At 41.3% G+C, this 23,283-nt stretch overlaps 1 protein-coding gene across 1 annotated transcript in view; it reads right to left on the bottom strand.

Moving 5' to 3' along the window:
- Positions 1-10,451: 10,451 nt before the first annotated feature.
- Positions 10,452-23,283, bottom strand: part of MATN4 (matrilin 4) — a 30,368-nt gene continuing 17,536 nt past the window's right edge. Inside the window, exons 8-12 of the mRNA XM_044299150.1 lie at positions 22,738-22,860; positions 21,298-21,702; positions 18,538-18,690; positions 14,964-15,068; positions 10,452-10,510 (exon numbers count right to left, since the gene is read on the bottom strand). Of these exons, the coding sequence (XP_044155085.1) occupies positions 10,452-10,510; positions 14,964-15,068; positions 18,538-18,690; positions 21,298-21,702; positions 22,738-22,860 (845 nt within the window). The remainder of the gene's footprint in view (positions 10,511-14,963; positions 15,069-18,537; positions 18,691-21,297; positions 21,703-22,737; positions 22,861-23,283) is intronic.

The following is a 23,283-nucleotide window of genomic DNA, read 5'->3' as shown; positions in this document are numbered from 1 at the left end:
AAACTAAAATTATGTGGTTGCATAAGTGTGCACACCCTCTTATAACTGGGGATGTAGCTGTGTTCAGAATTAAGCAATCACGTTCCAAATCATGTTAAATATGAGTCAGCATACACCTGCCATCATTTAAAGTGCCTCTGATTAACCCCAAATAAAGTTAAGCTGCTCTAGTTGGTCTTTCCTGAAATTTTCTTACTCGCATCCCACAGCAAAAGCAATGGTCCACAGAGAGCTTCCAAAGCCTCAGAGGGATCTCATTGTTAAAAGGTATCAGTCAGGAGAAGGGTACAAAAGAATTTCTAAGGCATTAGATATACCATGGAACACAGTGAAGACAGTCATCATCAAGTGGAGAAAATATGACACAACAGTGACATTACCAAGAACTGGACATCCCTCCAAAATTAATGAAAAGACGAGAGGAAAACTGGTTTGGGAGGCTACCAAAAGGCCTACAGCAACATTAAATGAGCTGCAGGAATATCTGGCAAGTACTGGCTGTGTGGTACATGTGACAACAATCTCCCGTATTCTTCATTTCTCTGGGCTTTGGGGTAGACTGGCATACAAAAGCCTTTTCTTACGAAGAAAAACATCCAAGCCAGGCTATATTTTGCAAAAACACATCTGAAGTCTCCCAAAAGCATGTGGGAAAAGGTGGTATGGTCTGATGAAACCAAGGTTGAACTTTTTGGCCATAATTCCAAAAGATATGTTTGGCGCAAAAACAACACTGCACATCACCAAAAGAACACCATACCAACAGTGAAGCATGGTGTCATGGTCTTACCTTCTTACTGTTCTCCTTCGTTTGACATGTGCTGGCGGCCATCTTGGTTTCTGGGTTTCTTGTAGCCTCCCACCCTGCGGCTTCTCCTTCCCACTGGGAGGAGCTGGATGCCTAGCTCATATATATAGGAGGTCTGTGGCTTCAGTTCCTTGCCTGGTCCTCCTGTGTTCACATGCTTCTAAGACTGCTGCTGCTTCTGGTTCCTGATCCTGGCCTCGTCTGACTACCCCGTTGGTTCCTGATCCTGGCTTCGTCTGACTACCCTGCTGGTTCCTGATCCAGGCTTCGTCTGACTACCCTTCTGGTTCCTGACCTCTGTCTACGCAAGACCCTGCTTCGGTTTAGCCATCCGTTTGGACTTTTGCTTACAGCTTGATTTTCAATAAAGCCTTCTTATTTCCACTTATCTCTTGTTGTACGTCTGGTTCATGGTTCCATGACACATGGTGGTGGCAGCATCATGCTTTGGGGCTGTTTTTCTTCAGCTGGAACTGGGGCCTTAGTTAAGCTAGAGGGAATTATGAACAATTCCAAGTACCAGTCAATATTGGTACAAAACCTTCAGGCTTCTTCTAGAAAGCTGAACATAAAGAGGAACTTCATCTTTCAGCATGACAACGACCCAAAGCATACATCCAAATCAACAAAGGAATGGATTCACCAAAAGAAGATTCAAGTTTTAGAATGGCCCAGCCAGAGCCCAGACCTGAGTCCGATTGAAAATCTGTGGGGTGATCTGAAGCGGGCTGTGCACAGGAGATGCCCTCGCAATCTGACACATTTGTAATGTTTTTGCAAAGAAGAGTGGGCAAATCTTGCCAAGTCAAAATGTGCCATGCTGAAAGACTCATACCCAAAAATACTGAGTGCTGTAATAAAATCAAAAGGTGCTTCAACAAAGTATTAGTCTAAGGGTGTGCACACTTATGCAACCATATTATTTTATTTTTATATTTTTTCTTTCCTCTACCTAAAAGATTTCAGATTGTTTTTTAATTGAGTAGTACAGTTTATAGGTCACATTAAAGGTGGAAAAAGTTCTGAAATGATTTATCTTTGTCTCATTTTTTTACATCACAGAAACCTGACATTTTAACAGGGGTGTGTAGACTTTTTATATCCACTGTATATTGCAGCCCTCAGTATATGGCGGTAACAGGTATATGCACCTCTCAATCAGTATTTGGCGGAAACAGGTATATAGCACCCCTCAATCAATATTTGGCAGAAACAGGTATATGGCACCCCTCAATCAGTATTTTGAGGAAGCAGGTGTATTGCACCCCTCAATCAGTATGTGGTGGAAGAAGGTATATAGCAATAGCACCTTTCAATCAGTATTTAGTGGAAGAAGGTATATGGCACCCCTCATTTAGCATTTGGCGGAAAAAGGTGTTTTTGAGCAACCTCACTCAGTATTTGGTGGGAGAAGGTATATAGCAATAGCACCCCTTAATCAGTATTTAGTGGAAGAAGGTATATGGCACCCCTCAATCAGTATTTTGTCGAAAACAGGTAGATAGCACCCCTCAATCAGTATTTGGCGGAAACAGGTATATGGCATACCTCAATCAGTATTTGGCGGAAACAGGTATATAGCACCCCTCAATCAGTATTTTGTGGAAGTAGGTGTATTGCACCCCTCAATCAGTATTTGGTGGAAGAAGGTATATAGCAATAGCATCCCTAAATTAGTATTTAGTGGAAGAAGGTATATTGTGCCCATCAATCAGTATTTGGCGGAAAATTGTGTATTGCACCCCTCAATCAGTATTTGGTGGAAGAAGGTATATAGCAATAGCACCCCATAATCAATATTTTGTGGAAGAAGGTAGATGGCACCCCTCAAACAGTATTTGGCGGAAACAGGTATAAAGCACCCCTCAATCAGTATTTGGTGGAAACAGGTATATGGCACCCCTCAATCAGTATTTGGCGGAAACAGGTATATGGCACCCCTCAATCAGTATTTGGCAGAAACAGGTATATAGCACCCCTCAATCAGTATTTGGCGGAAACAGGTATATAGCACCCCTCAATCAGTATTTGGCGGAAACAGGTATATAGCACCCCTCAATCAGTATTTTGTGGAAGCAGGTGTATCGTAGCCTTCAATCAGTATTTGGTGGAAGAAGGTATATAGCACCCCTCAATCAGTATTTGGCATAAAATGGTAAATAGCACCCCTCAATCAGTATTTTGTGGTAGAAGGTATATGGCACCCCTTAATCAGTGTCAGCAGTAAGTATATAAGGTAAGCTGGACAGATTTTGATAAAGGGATCTGTTATAGTGCTATCAGTTTTGAAACTTAAGATGGGTAAACGCAAATGTGTTAACGATCCAGACAATTTCTGCTGCATATGTGGCAAATACACTACTTATGATCAGCGCAAGAATCTGACAAAGCAAGTGCCGCTTGGATGCATTTGTGCTAGTAGTGCAGAACTTCCTGGGAACAGATGAGCTGCAAACTTTGCTGAATTAGTAGACAACATGCTTACAGCATATGAACAACTTGGCTGCCAAATGTCATTGAAAGTGCATTTCTTACATTCCCATCTTGACTTTTTCCACCCAATTTGGGATGCAAACTTTGATGTAGATCAGGTAATTGTTGGAGTAAAACTCGTTCTGTTCAAAATTATTTAATGCTTTCCAAATGCTTAATTATTTTGATTTAGTATAGGACAAATGTTTTTTGCCGAGTAACAGACAAAATTTTTATTTATTTTTTGTAGCGTGGTGTAATCCATTGGGGGCCTTCTGAGCCTTCCTCACGACCGCCAGCCAGGTAGGTAATGATCTGACACTTTTCTCCTGACTCCTGAATTTCACTGTTTTGCAATCCTGAAGAAACTGGAGTAGGAAGATAGAATGAGGCAGCTGGCTACCACAAAGGAGCAGCTTCTGGGAGGTATTTTGTGCTGCAGGGACATTATTTTATAAGGCAACTATGGTGTTTTGCTCTGCTGGGGTAGTATTTTGTGCCACAACAAGTATTGCTGGCCCCACATACTTGTGTTTCTTCTGCCTTTTAATTTGGTCTCTCTGTAATCGCTCATAACTCTGGCCAAGAGCTGAAGATCCTGGCAGTGAAACCCCTCTATTATCCCCCAAATTCCATAATAAGGTAATGGGAACTAGTTTTCCAAACAACCCATTTCCACTCTAACATTTGAAAATGTCCATGCAACCTGCTATAGGGTACACCTTTATAATAAACTTTCCCTTATGTCCCATTTACTATCTGTTCTACTTCTACTTTTGCATCTCTGCCTAAGAAGCCCCATTTGAGCCTGCCATACATGCCATCCTCCTCCAGGTGTCAGCGTGGACTGTTGCACTTACTCATCCCTATGCTATCTTATGATCTATGCAGGAAGCTTTTGCTTCCTGCAATTGGCTTTTTTTCAGTTAAGCTCTCTGGTAAGCTCCATTTGTGTTTATATATCCAAGAACAAAGTTTATTTTTGCACAAGTTATAATAAAATAAGATAATGTAGGAGAGTCAAAAGTAACTAATATCCCATACAGAGAATTGTTATATTGACAATTTATTTTTACCCTATTTGCTGTAGGTTCAGATATGAGCCCTCACTATGAAGAGGTATTTGTAGGAAAAGCTTTTGCCGCAGTGTCTCAAAAACCTAGGTGAATGACATCTCATAATGTTTAATAAATCTATCAGCTGCCTGCAGGCTCCACTGGTCCACAGAGACCACATATGCTGGATCAACAGGACTTAATTTGCAATCACACATAATGGACCCTTTATAATATTTTGGAGTTGGATTGCCATATCAGTTAGAGGCCAGCTATAACACACGTCAGAATGTTCACTTTAAATTGCCAAGTTTCACTGCTAATGGTGTTAAAAATATGGTATTAATTACATTGTGGTAGCTGGCTTCAAAATTTCTGTATTTATGAAATACCGTCTGAGAGCGAATATATCATCTGTCAGTCCATGGAAAACAAACTGCAATTCTATAACAGAAATATAGATGTGTGTATATCTATATTTCTATCTATCTCTTTCATATCCATGTTATGGGCAGTGATTATGAAATCACTCTGCCAACCAATGGATTTAACTTTGGGCTAAACCTAAGGTCATTATCCTGGCAGCACCCTTGTTTTCACCTTTTAACGCTATACAGGGATCTGTTCTTCATTACAGGGAATGTATTAAGCCACTATCACTTCGAGAAGTCTTTGTGTTGAAATTTAAGAAACAGGTCTGAGGTCAGGGCAGGCAGCAAATGGTAATCAGGCACAGGTCAAGTCAGGCAGGGTCAAAATCCAGAAATCAGGCAGAAATTGGTACACGGGCAGACAATCGGATACAGCACACTTTACCAGGCAGGGACTAACATACTAGTGAACCAATTGTGAAGGCAGAGAATGAGACAAAAAGTACAGTATATGCAGTGCATTCGGAAAGTCTTTAGACCCTTTCACTTTTTTCATATTTCGTTATGTTGTGGCCTTGTGCTAAAATGAAATAAATATTCAGGTTTCCCCCCATCAATCTGCACTCAATTCCCCTTAATAAAAAGGAAACAGAATTTTAGAAATAAAAAAGGGTGATGAAGCTGCACCAAAGTGTCAGACAACCAAAAACGTGGTGCTCACAGCTGTATAGCTACACCCACTCTACATAAGAAAATAATACAATTGTATAAAAACTGGGCACTCACTGATAATTGGGCCAATAATAAAAGCTAATTTATTAAAACTAATAAATAATAATAAATATTTAAAAAACTACTGTATAGATAGCACAGCAGACTGTACAAATATCTCAACAAACTAACAGCATAAATCTTATACCATATAAAATGCGAGAAAATGAACGACAGTTGCGATCATATGGTATATATGTAATCTTCCAATTGTGGAAAGTGCACAGTCTCTCGGCCGTACATAAAAGAATAGTCCATGCCAAACTCACTCTAAGATTCCCATGCAGTCACTGCGATGATTGGGTATTGTAATTTTCCCTTGAAATATTGTATGCAATAAGTTAATGTCCCGTAAGCAAGTGAGCGGCGCCCCGCTACACAAGCTATGTGAGCGGCGTCCCGCTTCACAAAGCTACACTGAGAACGCAGCGTCCTAGAAAAGACGGCATATATGTACAAAACTCCGGTAAGACCTCTACTTCATGCTGGACAGTTCTGAGTTTATTGAACAATTTATACCTGTGAGACCAGCAACATATCTCTCGGTGCAGCGGAACTTTGTGAAGCGGGACGCCGCTCACTTGCTACGGGACATTAACTTATTGCATACAATATATCAAGTGAAAATTACAATACTCAATCATCGCCCTGAGTGACTGCATGGGAATCTTAGAATGAGTTTGGCATGGGCTATTCTTTTATGTATGGCTGCATATGAAGTGAGAGACTGTGCGCTATCCACAATTGTTAGAGTATTTTCTAGCATTTTATGTGGTATAAGATTTATGCTGTTAGTTTGTTGAGCTATTAGTACAGTCTGCTGTTTTATCTATACAGTAGTCTTTTAAATATGTTTTTAAAATATTTATTAGTTTAAATAAATTAGCTTTTATTATTGGCCCAATTATCAGTGAGTGCTCAGTTTTTATACAATTGTAGAATTTTAGAAATGTTTACAAATTTCTTTAAAAAAAATATATTTTTTTTGCATGGACTTGAAATTTAGCTCTGGGGCCTCCCATTACTCTTGATCTTCTTTGAGATGTTTCAACCTCTTGATTGGAATCCACCTGTGGTAAATTCAGTTTATTTAACATGATCTGGAAAGACACACCTTTGTCTATATAAGGTCTCACACCTGACAATGCATATCAGAGCAAAAACGAGAAAGAACTGCCTGTAGAGCTCAGAGACAGAACTGTATAGAGGCACAGATCTGGGAAAGGGTACAAAAAAATTCTGCTGCACTGAAAGTTCCCAAGAGCACAGTGGATTTCATAATTATTAAAGAAGAAGTTTGGGACTCTTCCTAGAGCTGGCTGTCCCACCAATCTAATTAATTGGGTAAAAGGGCCTTGGTCAGAGAGGTGACCAAGAACTCGATGGTCACTCTGGCAAAGATCCTGTGTGCAGATGGAAGAATCTATGAGACGGTCAACCATCTCTGCAGCATTCCTTCAAGCTGGGCTTAATGACAAAGTGGCAAGATCTTTTCCTCAGTAAAAGACGCATGAAAGCTTTCAAAAAAGCTCCTAAAGGAAAAGAATATTCTCTGGTCTAAACAGTGATCTTTTTGGCCTCAATTCTAAAGGTCATGTCTGCCCAATACCATCCCTGGCAAGTGCCCGACGGGTTAGGGAGGGTGTTTAGGGACTGGTTGTCCCCCTCCCTTCCCAATCCCCAGGGTTATGCGGGTCATCTGGCCCCTATAATGGACTGGTCACCTATGGGTCAAGGCTCAGATAGGCTTGGATGATGTGTCATGAGGGGTGGAGATGGGGGTGTGGTACGCCCTGCAGTCTGGTTGGTTGGCCACTCGTACATATTTTTGGCAGCTCAGAGAGCGGAGTGCAGACCCGGAGGTCGAACGATGGGATTTCGGGAAGTGGATGTCTCCTGGAGGGGGATCCGAGGTCTTAAGTGGTCTCAAATTCTCACAGAGATGGTAGACATCAGTTTTCACTCTAGGGGCCCTGTGATACTTGTGATTCATGCCGGGGGCAATGACCTTTGCCTCTCACGTTTGGCGGAGTTCATGACACTCATGCGCTCCAATATTGAAAGGTTCTCGTCATTTTTTGCTGAGATGGTTTTAGTGTGGTTGGAAATCATTCCCCGAGTGGTTTGGCATGGGGCCAGGGATGCTGAAGCTGCTGCGAAGTATAGGAGAACAGTCAATTCCCGCATGTCCCGCTTTGTGCGGTCCCGTGGCGGGATTGTTGTGCGTCATCGCCAACTGGAAGGTGATAATAGGTCTCTCATGAGGCCAGATGGTGTCCATTCCACGGAAATTGGCCTTGACATCTTTATTTCCGGCCTGCAGGACGGGATTGAACAGGCTATGTTTTTGCTGGGTGGTGGTCGGAGCCCCATTTGAGGCAACGGGTTCTCCTCCGTGGTGGCATTTGTTACAACGGAGAGTTGGTGATAGCTGATGGCGGTTGGCATACCGCTCCAAGATTGCAGTTCTTTGGTTTTGCCATTAAAATAAACAAGCTGTGGCCGATCATCACCCAGCTAAAGGTTAACCCTGTTGTCCGAGTGTTCTTTCATTCAAGTTCTGGTTACAATAGGGGCCCCTCCCTTTCGGGCAGAGGTGTCGTTTGCCTTTCCCCTCCCTGAATTACCAACAGTCTAAAGTAAAGCATCATGATGGCAGCATCATGCTGTGGAGGGGTTTAAAAAAAAAAAAATAAAAACAATCCAAGGAGCAATGGAAGCTAGAATACCTGTTTAAAATAAACTTTAGGAGAAAACTAGTTTATGGCACAACCCCTTTAAGATTTTTATTAATATCTACATGGACAACATGCCTGTTTTATTGTCTTCAATATATGCTGCTTTCCGGCTCTTCTTTACAACACAGCTATGACCCGCATATGCATTAAGGACAAACCTGCAATTGAGTTCCTTGTTAGCAGATTCATTTGGTTTTCTGTATTATACATGGGTGATGTTATGTACCTACACATATTTTGCTATATTAGCTCTATCTAAAGCAGATTGTTTTTAACTATTCGTTGTTGCTAACTATCAATTGCAAAATGTCAAAACTTTAAATTATTTTTTCAATTTCTGCCAACTTCCCATGCAATGGAGTTTGGGTTAATAGGATCAGAATGGGTTAGTAGCCCTCATGTGGTGCCTAAGAGAAAGACTGAGCATGCAACATTTTTCCCCACAAATTTCACATGAATCCAAGAGAAAGAAACCCTCTTTACACCACAGTACGTGCCTAAAGATTTCTATAGACACTGCATTACAAATCTGTTTAAGGCATGTCTGTACGATCCTATGTGAGGCCCTAGGCTTCATTTTGCATCTGAATGTGGTCTGGTTACCTGTAACTTTTTACTACGTTGTCCAGATGTTTTATAAAGGTAATCATGGGCCAGCAGTTTTTATTTTATTTTACTACACCTATAAAAAAACAAAAAATGGGGGGCCTAATAAATCACAAAAAACTATAATAGAACTACCAAGAGTATATGGGAAAATCACCACTAGAGATGAGCGACGCAATCTTCGGATCATAGATCCAAAGTTGTTTTACGCCAAACTTCGTTTTAATGCTGTACGGAGATCCATCTCCGTACAGCATTAATATGTATGGGCTCTGGCGAGGCGAAGTGAGTTATAACTCTAGTATTTGATTCTTAAACTTAAAAAACATTTTAAAACATTGGTACCTTGGTACTGAAGCTGACTTCGGAACCAAGTTTTAAAATGGTTTTCAAGTTCAAAAATCAAATCCTGATTCACCAAAGTCCCGCGAGACTTCGATGATAACTCATTTGCCTCGCTGGAGCACATACACTTAATGCTGTATGGAAATGAACCTCTGTACAGCATTCAAACGAAGTTTGGAGCGAAGCGACTTCGGATCTATGATCCGAAACTCACTTCGCTCATCCCTAATCACCACACATACATACAGTCCTGATCAAAAGTTTAAGACCACTTGAAAAATGGCAAAAAATCCTATTTAGCATGGCTGGATCTTAACAAGGTTCCAAGTAGAGCTTCAACATGCAACAAGAAGAAATGGGAGTGAGACAAAACATTTTTTGAGCATTCAATTTAATGAAAACAACGAATAAACAGAAATCTATGGAGGCTCTGGGCTGGTGCAGATTTCTAGCTTCATTTGTGCCAGAAAATTGGTGTAAATGAAGATAAACCTGTCGTGGCTGCTGGCCATGTCCCTTTTCTGAAAAGTGGCGAGGGTGGTATAAAAGCTGGGAGATAGGACAAGTTTTTAAAAAAGTTGCAGTTAAAAAGTCACAAACGTGGTTTGCAACTTTTTAACGCCACTTTTTGGGTGCATGGGAGATGTCCAATGTCCGTAGTGACCACTCCATTTTTATGTAATGTTTTTATAGTATATTTTTTTTTTAAATAAAGACAATACTTTAATGGTATAGTTGTGTTGATTTTCCTATATATTTTTGGTAGTGCATTTTTTGTCATGTTTCTATCCTATTGCCGTCAATGTTGTAAATTAGTAATAACTTGCAGTATTATACTGTTGTTTCCCAGAAAAGCCACTGGTATATTTTCCATATTTCTCTGCTATACCCTCTATATGCTATATGTAAGTTCCATGATATTTAATCAAACCAACATATTCTGCAGGATCTTTTGGCACTCAAGCACATGTTAAAATAAAGCACTTTTCCCAGGAAAATAATTTTTTTGTTAAGTTTTATTAAAAAGTTAAACAAAAATTAAATAAAAAAATCTCTCCGTACACTGTAGACCACTAACATGGTTTGCAATTCCTTGCAAAGAAAACAGTAAAATTCTTATAATAATAAAAACCAATCTATTCACATTTATTTATAATAAAGATAGCTTTACAGCTCTGTGTGGCACATCAATGCCTCCGGAAAGGGGTTACAAAATAATACCGTGTGACACCAGTCACATAGATTTCTTCATAGCTTCTTCAGGTTTTTATTACAAGAGGGATCTTCATTTCTTATCAGCCAGCTGATTTTCCAGGGTTTCAAGTCTTGCCGTCAGCTGAGATAGTAAATATTGTTAAGGGAAGTTATTAGGAGAACGGACTATTAGTTGGGTGTTATGCTCTGTTCACATCATCTGCCTTGGTGCCATTGTTGAAGATTTTGTCCTATTTGATGGGAAATATAGCTCTGCATGCCCTAATATTTTTCCTGCCAAAACTAGACACCACAGGCAGGGTTGGACTGGCCCACCAGAGTACCAGAGGAACCTTCGGTGGCCCTAGGCTCTGATACCATAGTGGGCCCCAAAGGTCCAGGAGAAAAAAAAACATTTGGAGCCAGTCACTTGCCACTATAGACTATTCTGATTCAGAACTTTTGAGACTTTATTGAGGGTATAGGGGTTGGGCATCAAGAATAATTTTCCTCTGGTGCACCCTAGCAACCCCAGTCCAACACTGACCACAGGAACCTAATGGATATTCACTATTAGTCAATAGGTGCTGGTGTCCATTATGTAATGAATTCAGCAGAGCTTTGTGACTTCCATTAATAAAGGAAAGGAGAAAATGTGAAGTCATACCAGTTAAAGGAGTTTTCTGATATTAATGACCTGTCCTCAGGATAGGTCAATCAATATCAAATCAGCGAGGGTCCATCTGACACTCGGACCCCTGCCAATCAGCTGTTTGAGGAGGCTGTGGCTACCTCCTTGCAGCTTAGGCTACTTTCACACTGGCGTTTTGGCTTTCCGTTTGTGAGATCCGCTCTCACAAGCGGTCCAAAACGGATCAGTTTTGCACTAATGCATTCTGAATGGAAAAGGATCCGCTCAGAATGCATCAGTTTGCCTCCGATCAGTCTCCATTCCGCTGTGGAGGTGGAGAACAAAACGCTGCTTGCAGCGTTTTGGTGTCCGTCTGATGAAACTGAGCCAAACGGATCCGTTCTGACACACAATGGAAGTCAATGGGGATGGATCTGTTTCCACTGACACAATCTGGCACAATAGAAAACGGATCCGTCCTCCACTGACTTTCAATGGTGTTCAAGACAGATCTGTCTTGGCTATGTTAAAGATAATACAAACGGATCCGTTCTGAATGGATGCAGACGTTTGTATTATCTGAACGGATCCGTCTGTGCAGATCCATGACGGATCCGCACCAAACACGAGTGTGAAAGTAGCCTTATCGAGCACAGCTCCGTCCATTGGATAGCATCTGTGCTTGATATTGCAGCTCAGCCCCATTCGAGCTGTGTCTAGGCCATGTGACCAATGAAAGGGATGTCACTGGCCTAGGAAGAGGCTGTGGTGGTTATTGGAGTTTTGTAGCATTTTTAACTAATTGGCGGGGGTGCTAGGTTATCTGATGTTGATTACCTATCCTGAATTTTCTGTGCCTCCATTCTTTTCAACAGAGACAACATATGGTACTTTCAATAATCCCAGGGCCATCTTTAATATTGATTGGACCCTGGGCAAGAATTTACTTGTGCCCCCTGTATCCCGCTTCCCACACCCTAGCAGGCAATCACGCCCTCTACCATAACACACACACACACACAAAAAAAACTCCACACACCTCGTAGAGTAGTAAACTTTAATAATGATGAGTGGCCACTAGAGGTGTTCCTTGGCAGTAATGTAAATACTGGCTTTATTTCTGAAAAGGCAGTGTTTACATTACAAAGCTTGCAGAGACATGCTATAGACACCAGAACTACTACGTTTACTGTTGTGCTTCTGGTGACTATAGTGTCCCTTAATATAGAGGGGAAAAAAGAATCAGCACAAAAGTATCAAATAAAACTTTTTTTTTTTTACAATGTGTAGATAGTACTGTACTACTAACCCCTCCATCCACCCCTACATACAGGGTAATACAGCGCCCCATATCTCTTACATCCAGTGACGTCTCTTTGATGTAGATGTTCTCTTTCCTCATCTACTTTCAGACCAGACACTATTTTTCAGCCATTTTTTTGTCTCTGCAGTTTGACAAACAAAATCTTAGGCCCCTTTCACACGAGCGTGACGGATTAGGTCCGGATGCGTTCAGGGTGCGTTCAGTGAAACTTGCACTATTTTGCAAGCAAGTTCAGTCAGTTTTGTCTGCGATTGCGTTTGGTTGTTCAGTTTTTTCCGCGCGGGTGCAATGCGTTTTGATGCGTTTTTCACGCGCATGATAAAAAACTGAAGGTTTACAAACAACATCTCTTAGCAACCATCAGTGAAAAACGCATCGCACCCGCACTTGCTTGCGGATGCAATGCGTTTTTCACGCAGCCCCATTCACTTCTATGGGGCCAGGGCTACGTGAAAAACGCAGACTATAGAACATGCTGCGATTTTCACGCAACGCAGAACTGATGCGTGAAAAACAACGCTCATGTACACAGACCCATTGAAATGAATGGGTCAGGATTCAGTGCGGGTGCTGTGCGTTGATGTCACGCATTGCACCCGCGCGGAAAATTTGCTCGTGTGAAAGGGACCTTAGTTTACAACTTTTTCATCATTTGTCCATCTTCTGGACAAATCATCCTACCACCCCTAATACTGTGCCGCTGTTCTCCCCAATACTATACTGCAGAAACAGATAAACCCTCTGAAAATAATTAGTGCCCTAAAATAATTGAACCCAGCAAATAGTGCCCCTGACATTAATAGTGTAAACATATCGTCCCCCAAAAATAATTCTGGTAAGCTGATACTGTGCCAAGGTGCCCCCAGAGTAATAGTGCTCCAAAAAGTCCCACCAATAGGAATAATTCTCTGCTAGAGCACACATGGTAGTAATAGTGCTCCTACAGTGCCCTCAACATGTCCCCACTGTGCCCCAGAAGTAATAATGCTCCCATAGTGCCCATACTAGTAATCATGTTCCCCATAGACCCCCAGTAGTAATAAAGCCCATCATAATGCCCCCCAGCTAATAATTCTCCTTATAATGTGCCAGTGCAAAAACCTTTTAATGCCCCCAGTTGAGCTAATGTCCCCATAGTGCCCCCATAATGTGCCAGTATAAAATACAACTATATAGTGTCCCCAGTAAATGCCCCCATAATGCAACCCTCCTCCCTTCTTCCTAGTGCCCCCCATAATGTACCAGTATAAAATGCCCCATATATAGTGCCCCAGTAGATGCCCTCAGTGTCCCCCATAATTTGCAAGTATAAAATACCCCTTCTTAGTACCCCCATAGATGAGCCCATAGTACTCCTCTCTCCCCTTACCCATAGTACCAACCATAATGTGCCCCAGTATAAAATGCCCCTATACAGAGCGCCCCATATACAATACCCCTTCTTTGTGGCCTCAGTAGAAGCCCCCATAGTGTTCCTCTCCCCCTTCCCCCATATAAAATACCCCTACTATGTGGCCTCATTAGATGCCCCCATAGTGCCCCCAATAATGTGCCAATAAAATGGGCCCCATAGATGCCCCATAGTGCCACCCAATAATGTTCCAGTAAAAGGTGACACCAATAATGTGCCAGTAAGAAGTGCCCCCATAGATGCCCCCACAGTGCCCCCCAATAATGTGCCTGTAAGATGTGCCCCCATAGATGCCCCCCAAAAATGTGCCAGTAAGAAGTGCCCCATAGATGCCCCGCAAACATGTGCCAGTAACAAGTGCCCCATAGATTCCCCCCAATCATGTGCCAGTAACAAGTGCCCCCATAGATGCCCCCCCAATCATGTGCCAGTAACAAGTACCCCCATAGATGCCCCCAATCATGTTCCAGTAACAAGTGCCCCCAAAGATGCCCCCCAATCATGTGCCAGTAACAAGTGCCCCCATAGATGCCCCCAATCATTGTGCCAGTAACAAGTGCCCCCATAGATGCCCCCTAATCATGTGCCAGTAACAGGTGCCCCCATAGATGCCCCCAATCATGTGCCAGTAACAAGTGCCCCCATAGATGCCCCCAATCATGTGCCAGTAAGTAGTACCATATAAAAAATAAATACTTATATTTACCTCCATCAGGCTGGCAGCGATGCAGGCCTCTTTCTGCCTGTGTCCCGCGCTGTACGGCTCAGGCGGCGCGATGACCACAGTGCCTAGTCCCTGCAGCCTATCAGAGGAACAGGGAAGGGACACTCCTCTCCCTCCCCTGCACCACCGCAGCACTTCCATCTGTATCGCTGTCCTGAGGATGGCGATACAGATGACTATGGAGATGAGCGCTTCCACAATGGAAGTGCTCATCTCCCTGTGCCCTGCTGCCGCCCCCACTTGTCACCAGGGCCGCGCCGCCTGGGGCCATAGCCTCATTTTGCGCCCGGGGAAACTCCCCCGCGCCCCCCCCCCCACGCTGCACCACTGGCCAGCGGGGCTAAAGAGGCAGCTGCCTTGAGCCCCCCAGGAGCGACTGGGCACGGGGCAGCTGCCCCTTTTGCCCCATGTTAAAGACGGCCCTGAATAATACCATCCAGTTTAGTTTCCCATATTTCTACCTTCACTTATACATAATGTGAATAATACTATACCAGTACATGCAAAGGATATGTTTTTCTGCCAGGTTTCCTAGCGTTGTGAGGGTGTTTGTCTGGAAACCGATGAGGTGCTCGCAGTCACAGGGATTCTTAAACTCTGTCTCTCCTTTTATCTCTTCTGCAAATACAAATGATTATTTTTTTACTATAAATCCTTATTTGGAAAATAAATTGCATCCAGATAATTGTTTCTCAGCTACTAAAGAGAACGCTGTAGTTATTACAGGGAACCCTATGACAAATGTTCCTGGATAATTTGATCTTGTCTTGTAGGCCACATTAAAACTAAGTGAATGCTCCTCAGGTGAACAGTGAGTCCACAGGAAAGGCGAGAGCAGGTAGGATGGGAGTGATTGTGGTGAGGATGGAAGTAGTAGTATTCACGGTAGCAGTCCTTACCCTGGTGCTCCCTCAGTTGTGCAGTGATGGCATGGCTGTAATCCTTTTTGCCTTGTACCACATACTGGGCTTTGGGGTTTCCTGCCTAGTGGTGGCTAGGGTTCCCTTGGTGTTAGGTGGATGATCATTAGGGTGATAAGAAACTTTGGGGGCTTGTGGATGATGGAGGCTATGACCAGGCCCATTTGATTAGAATAAATAGAGTCTCTCTTTTATTGACTAGATGATAGGAGTCAGTATAAATACATGCAGCAGGCCCAGTCTTGAAGCTTTTCAGAGTGGGCTTTTCCCAAAGGCTGTATATAGATGGTGGCAATGGCAGTGGTAGTACTCCTTGAGTCTCTTCCTATATACACTTTGCATATTCCTAAATAACCACAGGCATGCAAACCCTTAATAAACTTTCTGTAGTTCCCAATTGCAGGGTGCAGTCCTAGATCAGATGGCCAATCTGTCTCAGAAGTGTGGCAGGTGCCAGAAGCAATAAATCAAGATCATAGACAGCAAAGTCTATGGCCATAAACTTGTGTTTACTGTCTCAGTCTAGCACAGCCTTATATTGGCCCTCAACCTTCTGTAAATATTCAGTTCATTCTTCCCTCAGGGAATAATTCTTAGTAAAGTTGCTTTCTGGCATTCTGCTACCCGGATGACACTAATGGTTCAATGAAACATGTCAGGGGAGCTTTGTCTATGAGTTTTAAACCTAATCTTAACCTTTTGCTTTAGAATGTAATGACCTGAGGTAGGTTAACCGATAAATAGCTAGTGGTGCAAATCTATAGAAGTACAGACAGTGGAGTCTAGGGAAGTAAACCCCGTAAGAGAAATTCTCCAGTAGGGGAGCAATTCTCCATCTTTACACTATTAGTTATAATCTGAGCCTATGGGGGTTGACTTTCACTGGGGAAAAGGAAACCACACATTTTCTTGAACAGAATGCAAGGGTAGGACTGAGTGCTTTAATAGGTTTATATACAGTCATTTTAGGCTACTTTCACACTTGTGTTTTTGAATCATCCAGCAGGGATTAGCAAAAACGCTTACGTTACTGATAATACAACCATCTGCATCCGTTATGAACGGATCCGGTTGTATTATCTTTAACATAGCAATGAAGGATTCTTCATGAACACCATTGAAAGCCAATGGGGGCGGATCTGTTTTCTATTGTGTCTGAGAAAACAGATCCGTTCCCATTGACTTGCATTGTGGGTTATGACAGATCTGTTTTGCTCCGCATCCCATGCTTGCTGCGGTTTTCTCTCCGGTATGGGAACGCAATCAAATGGAATGGAATGCATTTTGGAGCATTCCGTTCTGTTCAGTTCTGTTTTGTCCCCATTGACAATGAATGTGGTCAAAACTGAAGCGTTTTTCTCCAGTATTGAGATCCTATGACGGATCTCAATACCGAAAAAATTTAAATGCAAGTGTGAAAGTAGCCTAAGATGTGTTAATAACAGTTGAGTCTTACTATGGTGGATAAAGGGTTCTTAATAGGACTTTCATAGTGACAGGCTATATGTGTTTAATAATTTCAATACCTTAAACCCCTGATTAGAGATAAGCAAAGTTTTGAAAAATTCCATTCTGCAACTTCGCCAAAGTTAATTAATTTTTCATGAATCACTCTAAATCAGTTATACCCAGGCCCCCCTGCTTTAGGGTATGTCCACATGGAACTGCCGTGCTGTGAGCAGGTTGCGGCCATGTTGCCGCGAAGAACCGCATGGCCAATAAGCCCCTTTAATAATGAAGACTGCACTGTATAGTCCTTCTTCATTGTTAATGGCTGCACAGCACCTTTAAACAGGGGCTGGTGCTAGTATGGTTAGGTTGGGGGGACAATATGCCTATTATTGCTGTTCTTGCCTGCACTCTCCTGCAGTTATTTGACAGTAAACACAGAATATTAATCAGCTCTGGCATACCCACTTCTCCAACCCCAGTGCTCTCCTGCCCTACAGGTGGGAGCCCTTCTTCTGCCATCTTCTTTTCCACATCATCTAATATGGATGAGAATATGTCATCAGGAACATCCAGCTCCTCCTCTCTCTGCATGTTGCTGAATTTTATAGGACATGGAGACTTTGAAGGATGATGTATAAGAAGTAATGCCAGCAAGGGCTGCTGACTAAACCCTAAGGGGTGCAGACTGGATGGTATTGGTTGGCACACTGGCACCGGAATAATAAAGTCTTCCATCTTTTTGGTATTGAATTACATTTACGGCTGATGTAGGAATAAGTAAATGTAGTAACAAATAAATAAAATGTCCCAGCATAAGTCATCCTGCCCTCTCCAATATTCTTATATTAATCATTTTCAACAACACTGTCCCTGGCGCATGAGCGCTTGCCATGTCTCTCCCTATGCTCAGCCCACAGAACAATGGCGGAGACCACACAGGATGATGGTTTTATAGGGCTGCGGATTAGCTGGCAACACAGCATTATGGGTGATCTCGTGTTCCCGGGCTTCTTACTTTCACTTTGTAACACGTGCAGCCGCCATTTTAGGAAAAACTGAATTGTTACCACGAAGCGCGAGGAAATTCGGATTAGTTGCAAATCGAAGTTTTCCTAAACTTCGGACCAAATTCCACTTTGAATGCTTTATTAGGTCTTTTCTTTTGACCACAAAATTTCAGATGTCATTTTTTTTAATTTGTCACATGAAATGCCTATAGATTTTTCAGGCATAAATAATTATTCTAAATCTAATTATATTTATTACAAAGGTTCCATCAGGGGAATGGAGAACACTTAACACCTAAAGTTCATACAAATGCTCATTCCCAATAATTCCCCAGTGTAAAGATACTACTGATCACCAGATGAACAAGTAAACACTTGTTCATTGGGTGAAAGCTTTGTTGATGTGGACACTAAAATCATAATTTCTGGGTACCAGATTGTGCTGTGTGTACCCAGAAACGAAATGTGGATGTGGATGAGTGAATACTGTACAGAGTAGATGATTGCTGCATGTAAATGCATGTAAATGAAGCTCTCATCTCCTCTGACAATCAGGCAATTATCGGAAACATTAGTTCCTGATAATTATCTGTGCATCGACTAGTATAAAGGGTGCTTTTATTGGAAGATGAAAGCTGTTGTTCATCAAGCACAGTTTACTTTATAACAGCTATCAGAAGACAAACCTTCGGCAATCAGGGCACCTACCTGGGCAAATGTTAAGTTTTAAGTCTTCAGCGATTAAATTCACTGTGGTAAAATCAGCTGTGTAGAAGGAATGCTTGTTCACAGGGTCTGATGCAATTTCATTGAGTTCATCTTCAACTGCTTTCCCAACACCCACAGCGTACATAGTAATTCCTGCAGCACAGAATGTAAGAAATGAGCAAACACCTACAGGAGCCCCATCCCTGCTCTATGTGAAATTTTGCAAATCCCTGTGATCCAGTCTTGATTGATTTAGTGTGAGTGAAATCTCTGCTGAGAGCCAAGGTATTCTCCACTGTCTCTAACATCATGTCCTCTATCTGAAACTGAATCTTTCAAAAACCTTCTACTAACCTATCTTTTCTGGTGTTAACTGCTAGTTTTGGGATTATGTTTCAATTCCTTTGCTCCATATATTGAATGACTTGTATGATCATGTCACCTACACCTCAATAACATCTCCAGAACTCACCCGTTTCTCACTGTGGAAATTAGGGCTCTGATTAATTCTTGGCGTCAGTTCTGTAACTCATTACTAATCAGTCTTCCTCTCCCCAAACTCTGCTGTATACAGCCTATTCTGGGCTCATCTTTTTGGTCAATGGCTACACCGATGCTTTCACCCTGTGCCGATCAATGCACTGATTACCCATTTACTCTAGAATTCATTTTAAAGCGTCTCTGTCACCAGGATGAACCCTATTAAGCCTGACATACTGGCTTGTCATGCTGATTAAAACAATACCTTTCTTTTGTCTGTAGGATAAACAGCTGCTGAGAAATATGTGTTTTATTGATATGCAAATGAAAGTTTAAGCACCAGGAGGCGGGGCTGAATCCTTTGAGTTCTGCTTTGTCACACCCCCTGTGCTCCGAACACTCCCCCTTCCCTTGATTGACAAGGTTAGACATTCTGAGGCCTGAGCTGTGTCCTAGTATCTACATATCATATACACTATGTACTATAGCTTCACCACACTTTAGCATAAGAAAGCTAATATGCATATTACTGCTTTATTCACAAGCACAATATATGATTATAAAGACAACAATAATATATGTTATCTTTTAAGCATAGAAAAAACATGCATCTCTATGTGGTAACGCTATAGCTTTCTAGAAAGTGCTTGGTTTTGCATATAGAGATCCCAGGTTTGAATCCTGGGAGAAACTTACATACGTTTATTTTTCTCTCTCATTTAACCCTTAATAAAAGGCTATACTACAATACATAATATATAATCATATAATAACAATAAAAGGCCTTACTACATTGAGAATAGTGGGTGTTTTTTTTTTTTTTTTTGCTTAGAAACCTGAAAACTATTACTGGTTATTTCACAGACATAACTATATGATTATAAAGAAACCAGCAATATTTATTAGCTTTTTAAGCCTAAAAACATTATTCTCAATATGATACGGATATAGACTTTTATTATGCAGAAAAAACCTGAAAGTCTCTCCCAAGATTAAAACCTGGGACCACTACATGCAAAACCAAGCTATAGGATTGCCACACAGAGAAGTAGTTTTTTTCTATGCTTATAAGCTAACACATATTACTGGTGTCTTTATAATCATATATTGTGCTCGTGAATAAAGCAGTAATATGTATATTAGCTTTCTGAGAAGATCTGTGTGGAGAAGCTATAGTACATAGAGTATATGATATGTAGATGCTAGCTCTGCTCTCAGTATGCTGATGTCTAGCCCCTGTAAATCAAGGGGAGGGGCGTGTGCAGAGCACAGGGGGTGTTACAAGGCAGTGCTCAAAGGATTCAGCCCCGCCTCCTGGTGCTCAAACCTCTAATTTGCATATGAATAACAAGTCAGATTTTTTTCTGCAGCTGTTTAGCATACAGAGAAAAGAAAGGCATTGTTTTAATCAGCATGATGAGCTCTACCAGGCAATATATCTGGTTTAATAGGGTTGATCCTGGTGACATTCTTACCCACAAAGCTCTTCACAGTTTTGCACTTCCCTTTATCCCTTCCCTCATCTCTTTCTATAACCCAACCTGGGCTGTACATTATGCCAACAATTTAAGACTAACATCCTCCATTGTCTGAGTTTCCCACTCCCATGTTTCAAGACTTTTCTTGTGCTGCAGCAGTTCTCTATAATGTGCTTTCCTAAACAATCAAGTGTCCACAGTTTAAAACATGCCCAAAAAACACATATTTTAAGGCAGGCTTATCATATGCCTAAAGTCTGACCCAACTTGTTTGCATTATTCTTGATCTGTTCATTCAACAGTTTCTCCTGTACTCCATCCACTTCATACCTGAGATACACAGATGATGCTTTATGTTTACTACCCTATACTGTATAGCTGTGATCTATTACCTGTGGCTCTCCAACTGTTGTAAAATAACAACTCCCATCATCCCCTGAGAGCCGCAGGATGTCTCTTTGTAGTTTTGCAGCAGCTGGAGAAACTGTTTGGGGAATAATACTGTATATGATGACTGGAACAAAACAAGCTCCTGTACCTTTTGTGTCACCTCTATGGCTTCATTGATTGTAAGCTTGTGAGAGAAGGGCCCTCACTCCTAATTTTTACATTGCTAATTGTTTGTTACTATGTAATATCTGGTTTTGTTCGTACATGTACCATCTGATTATAAAGTGATGTGGCCATCTCCACTTTGAGATGTCCATGCTGACCTGTTTTTGACAGAAGGAGTTGCATATAGGAAGCTGTACCATATATATTTCTATAAAATATATTGAGACAATGTGTTGAGTTCTCTCACCTGCTTCCTTTGCTCTTTTGGCCCATTCAGAAATGTCATCTTGGGAACGACCATCAGTGAATACCAAACCTATTTTAGGAACATTTGGCCTGGCACCTTCTTGTTGAGAGAAACTGTGTTCAACCATATGTTTCAAAGCCAGCCCGGTCATGGTGCCTTTCTCCATGTAGTCTATGTTCTTTACGGCATTACTGATATCCTTTGCAGTTTTAAACTGATTCAGGGAAAACTCAGTGCGCACACGGCTAGAGTATTGAACAAGGCCAACATGTGTGCCATGGGCAGAGACATCCAAGGAGTCTACGATCTTAATCACAAACTGCTTTACGAGCTCAAAGTTTTGGGGTCGGACACTTTTAGAGCCATCAATCACAAATACTAAATCAATGTATCCAGTGGAGCATTCTAGGAATCAGAAAAAAATATCATTATTTTAATGACAAAGTGATTTAAAATGAAAGAAATTGCTTATGTCAGCAACTTTATTCAACTGTCACTTAATAACCCCAAACCTTCTAGATAGTCACTTAACCCCAAACCTCCAGGGATATTAGATATTACCCTATAACCCTCCTAGACCACCATAAATAATGAACAGAAATCACCTAGGTCACTAGAGATACTAACCCCTCTTTCACCCTATGTAATGTAGTACACAAAGGCAGTTGTCAAAGGGACTATAATTGGTTGTGGAGAGAGAAAGATCTTGCTATGGTTATTGTGTTTACTAATGCACTGAGAACCCTACTTTTAAGATGCCCACGTTTACCCCTGAAAAGCTAGAGGAGGGCTGAGCAGGAAGTCTGAGATATACCAGTATGATACTGTTTTAGAGAGAAAATTAAATTAACAAATTCCGCTATTTGTTCTGTAAGATACTAAGAAAGGCTTTTTTGGCCTATTGAACATTCAAATATAGAATTGTTTTATGGAGACCCTTATAGATTTAAAATGAACTTATTATACATGTAAAGATTGGGCCTCATAGTAAAACTTAGTGTGGTCCCGCTGCCCCACCCAGTTTCCCAGTATGCGTCCAGGCAGCGCACAGCACAATACCATCGATTTTTGATAAGTTTACTTTTTTTAAGTTAAGTGTAAGAAATTTTAATTAAAAAAATGTAACAAAAAAGTCACACCTGGTCTCCCCACTTTATCCCAATTCTATGTTGGAAAAAGTGGAATAGGTGCTTCATGAATATGGCACTCATTCTGAGCACCATATTTCTCAATATTTCTACACCAGAGTATTGGTAAAAATCTATCTAACACAATCATAAATTCCATGAAATGGGATTTTTTACCAATATGTCAGCTAAATTACTGTCTTTGGTAGATAAACAGTTAGCTATACATTTGTTCCTGCTAATGGTGTCACTTTGACTTATTCTTTCTTTGTGAGTTATATCATTACAGACAATATGGCACATAAATACTCACTATTGCAGGTTTTTCCATCTGTTTGCAGTTCTTGTGCTTCTGGGCAAATGCAGTGGTATGATCCAGGTGTGCTGACGCACTTAAATTCACATCCATGGTCCACAATGTTGCACATGTCATTAGCTGTATATATTAGAAGATACAATACATATGTAATATCCATGCAGAAGTTGATATTATATTGTAAGCAAGCAATATTGCTTTTTTGACTCTTGCCTTTTCTGAGAATCAAAACCGTATAATAATTATGCATGGTAGTCAATGTTGCTGTTCAATATCACCAGGCACATTACAGTATTATAGCAAGGCTCTGGTAACGCTATATTTGGGATTTACAATTGTTATGTATATTTAAAAAGTACATCTAAACATATGCCACAAATGTCTATACACTCACTTGTGTCTGCTATTGTATTTTACTGACATATACTGGACATGTGTTTGCCAACGGGGCACTCTCTTGGTGTATGTTTGGTGTGTAACAACCTATGGGCACTGGTGCATATTGTAAAGTGAACGGAGCCTTATATAGTAGTTTGGGTTTCT

This window comes from Bufo gargarizans, chromosome 6, assembly GCF_014858855.1.
Source record: "Bufo gargarizans isolate SCDJY-AF-19 chromosome 6, ASM1485885v1, whole genome shotgun sequence".
Taxonomy (NCBI): Eukaryota; Metazoa; Chordata; class Amphibia; order Anura; family Bufonidae; genus Bufo; species Bufo gargarizans.
The sequence above is the reverse complement of the archived record's forward strand: the minus strand, read 5'-3'. Positions and strand labels throughout refer to the sequence as shown.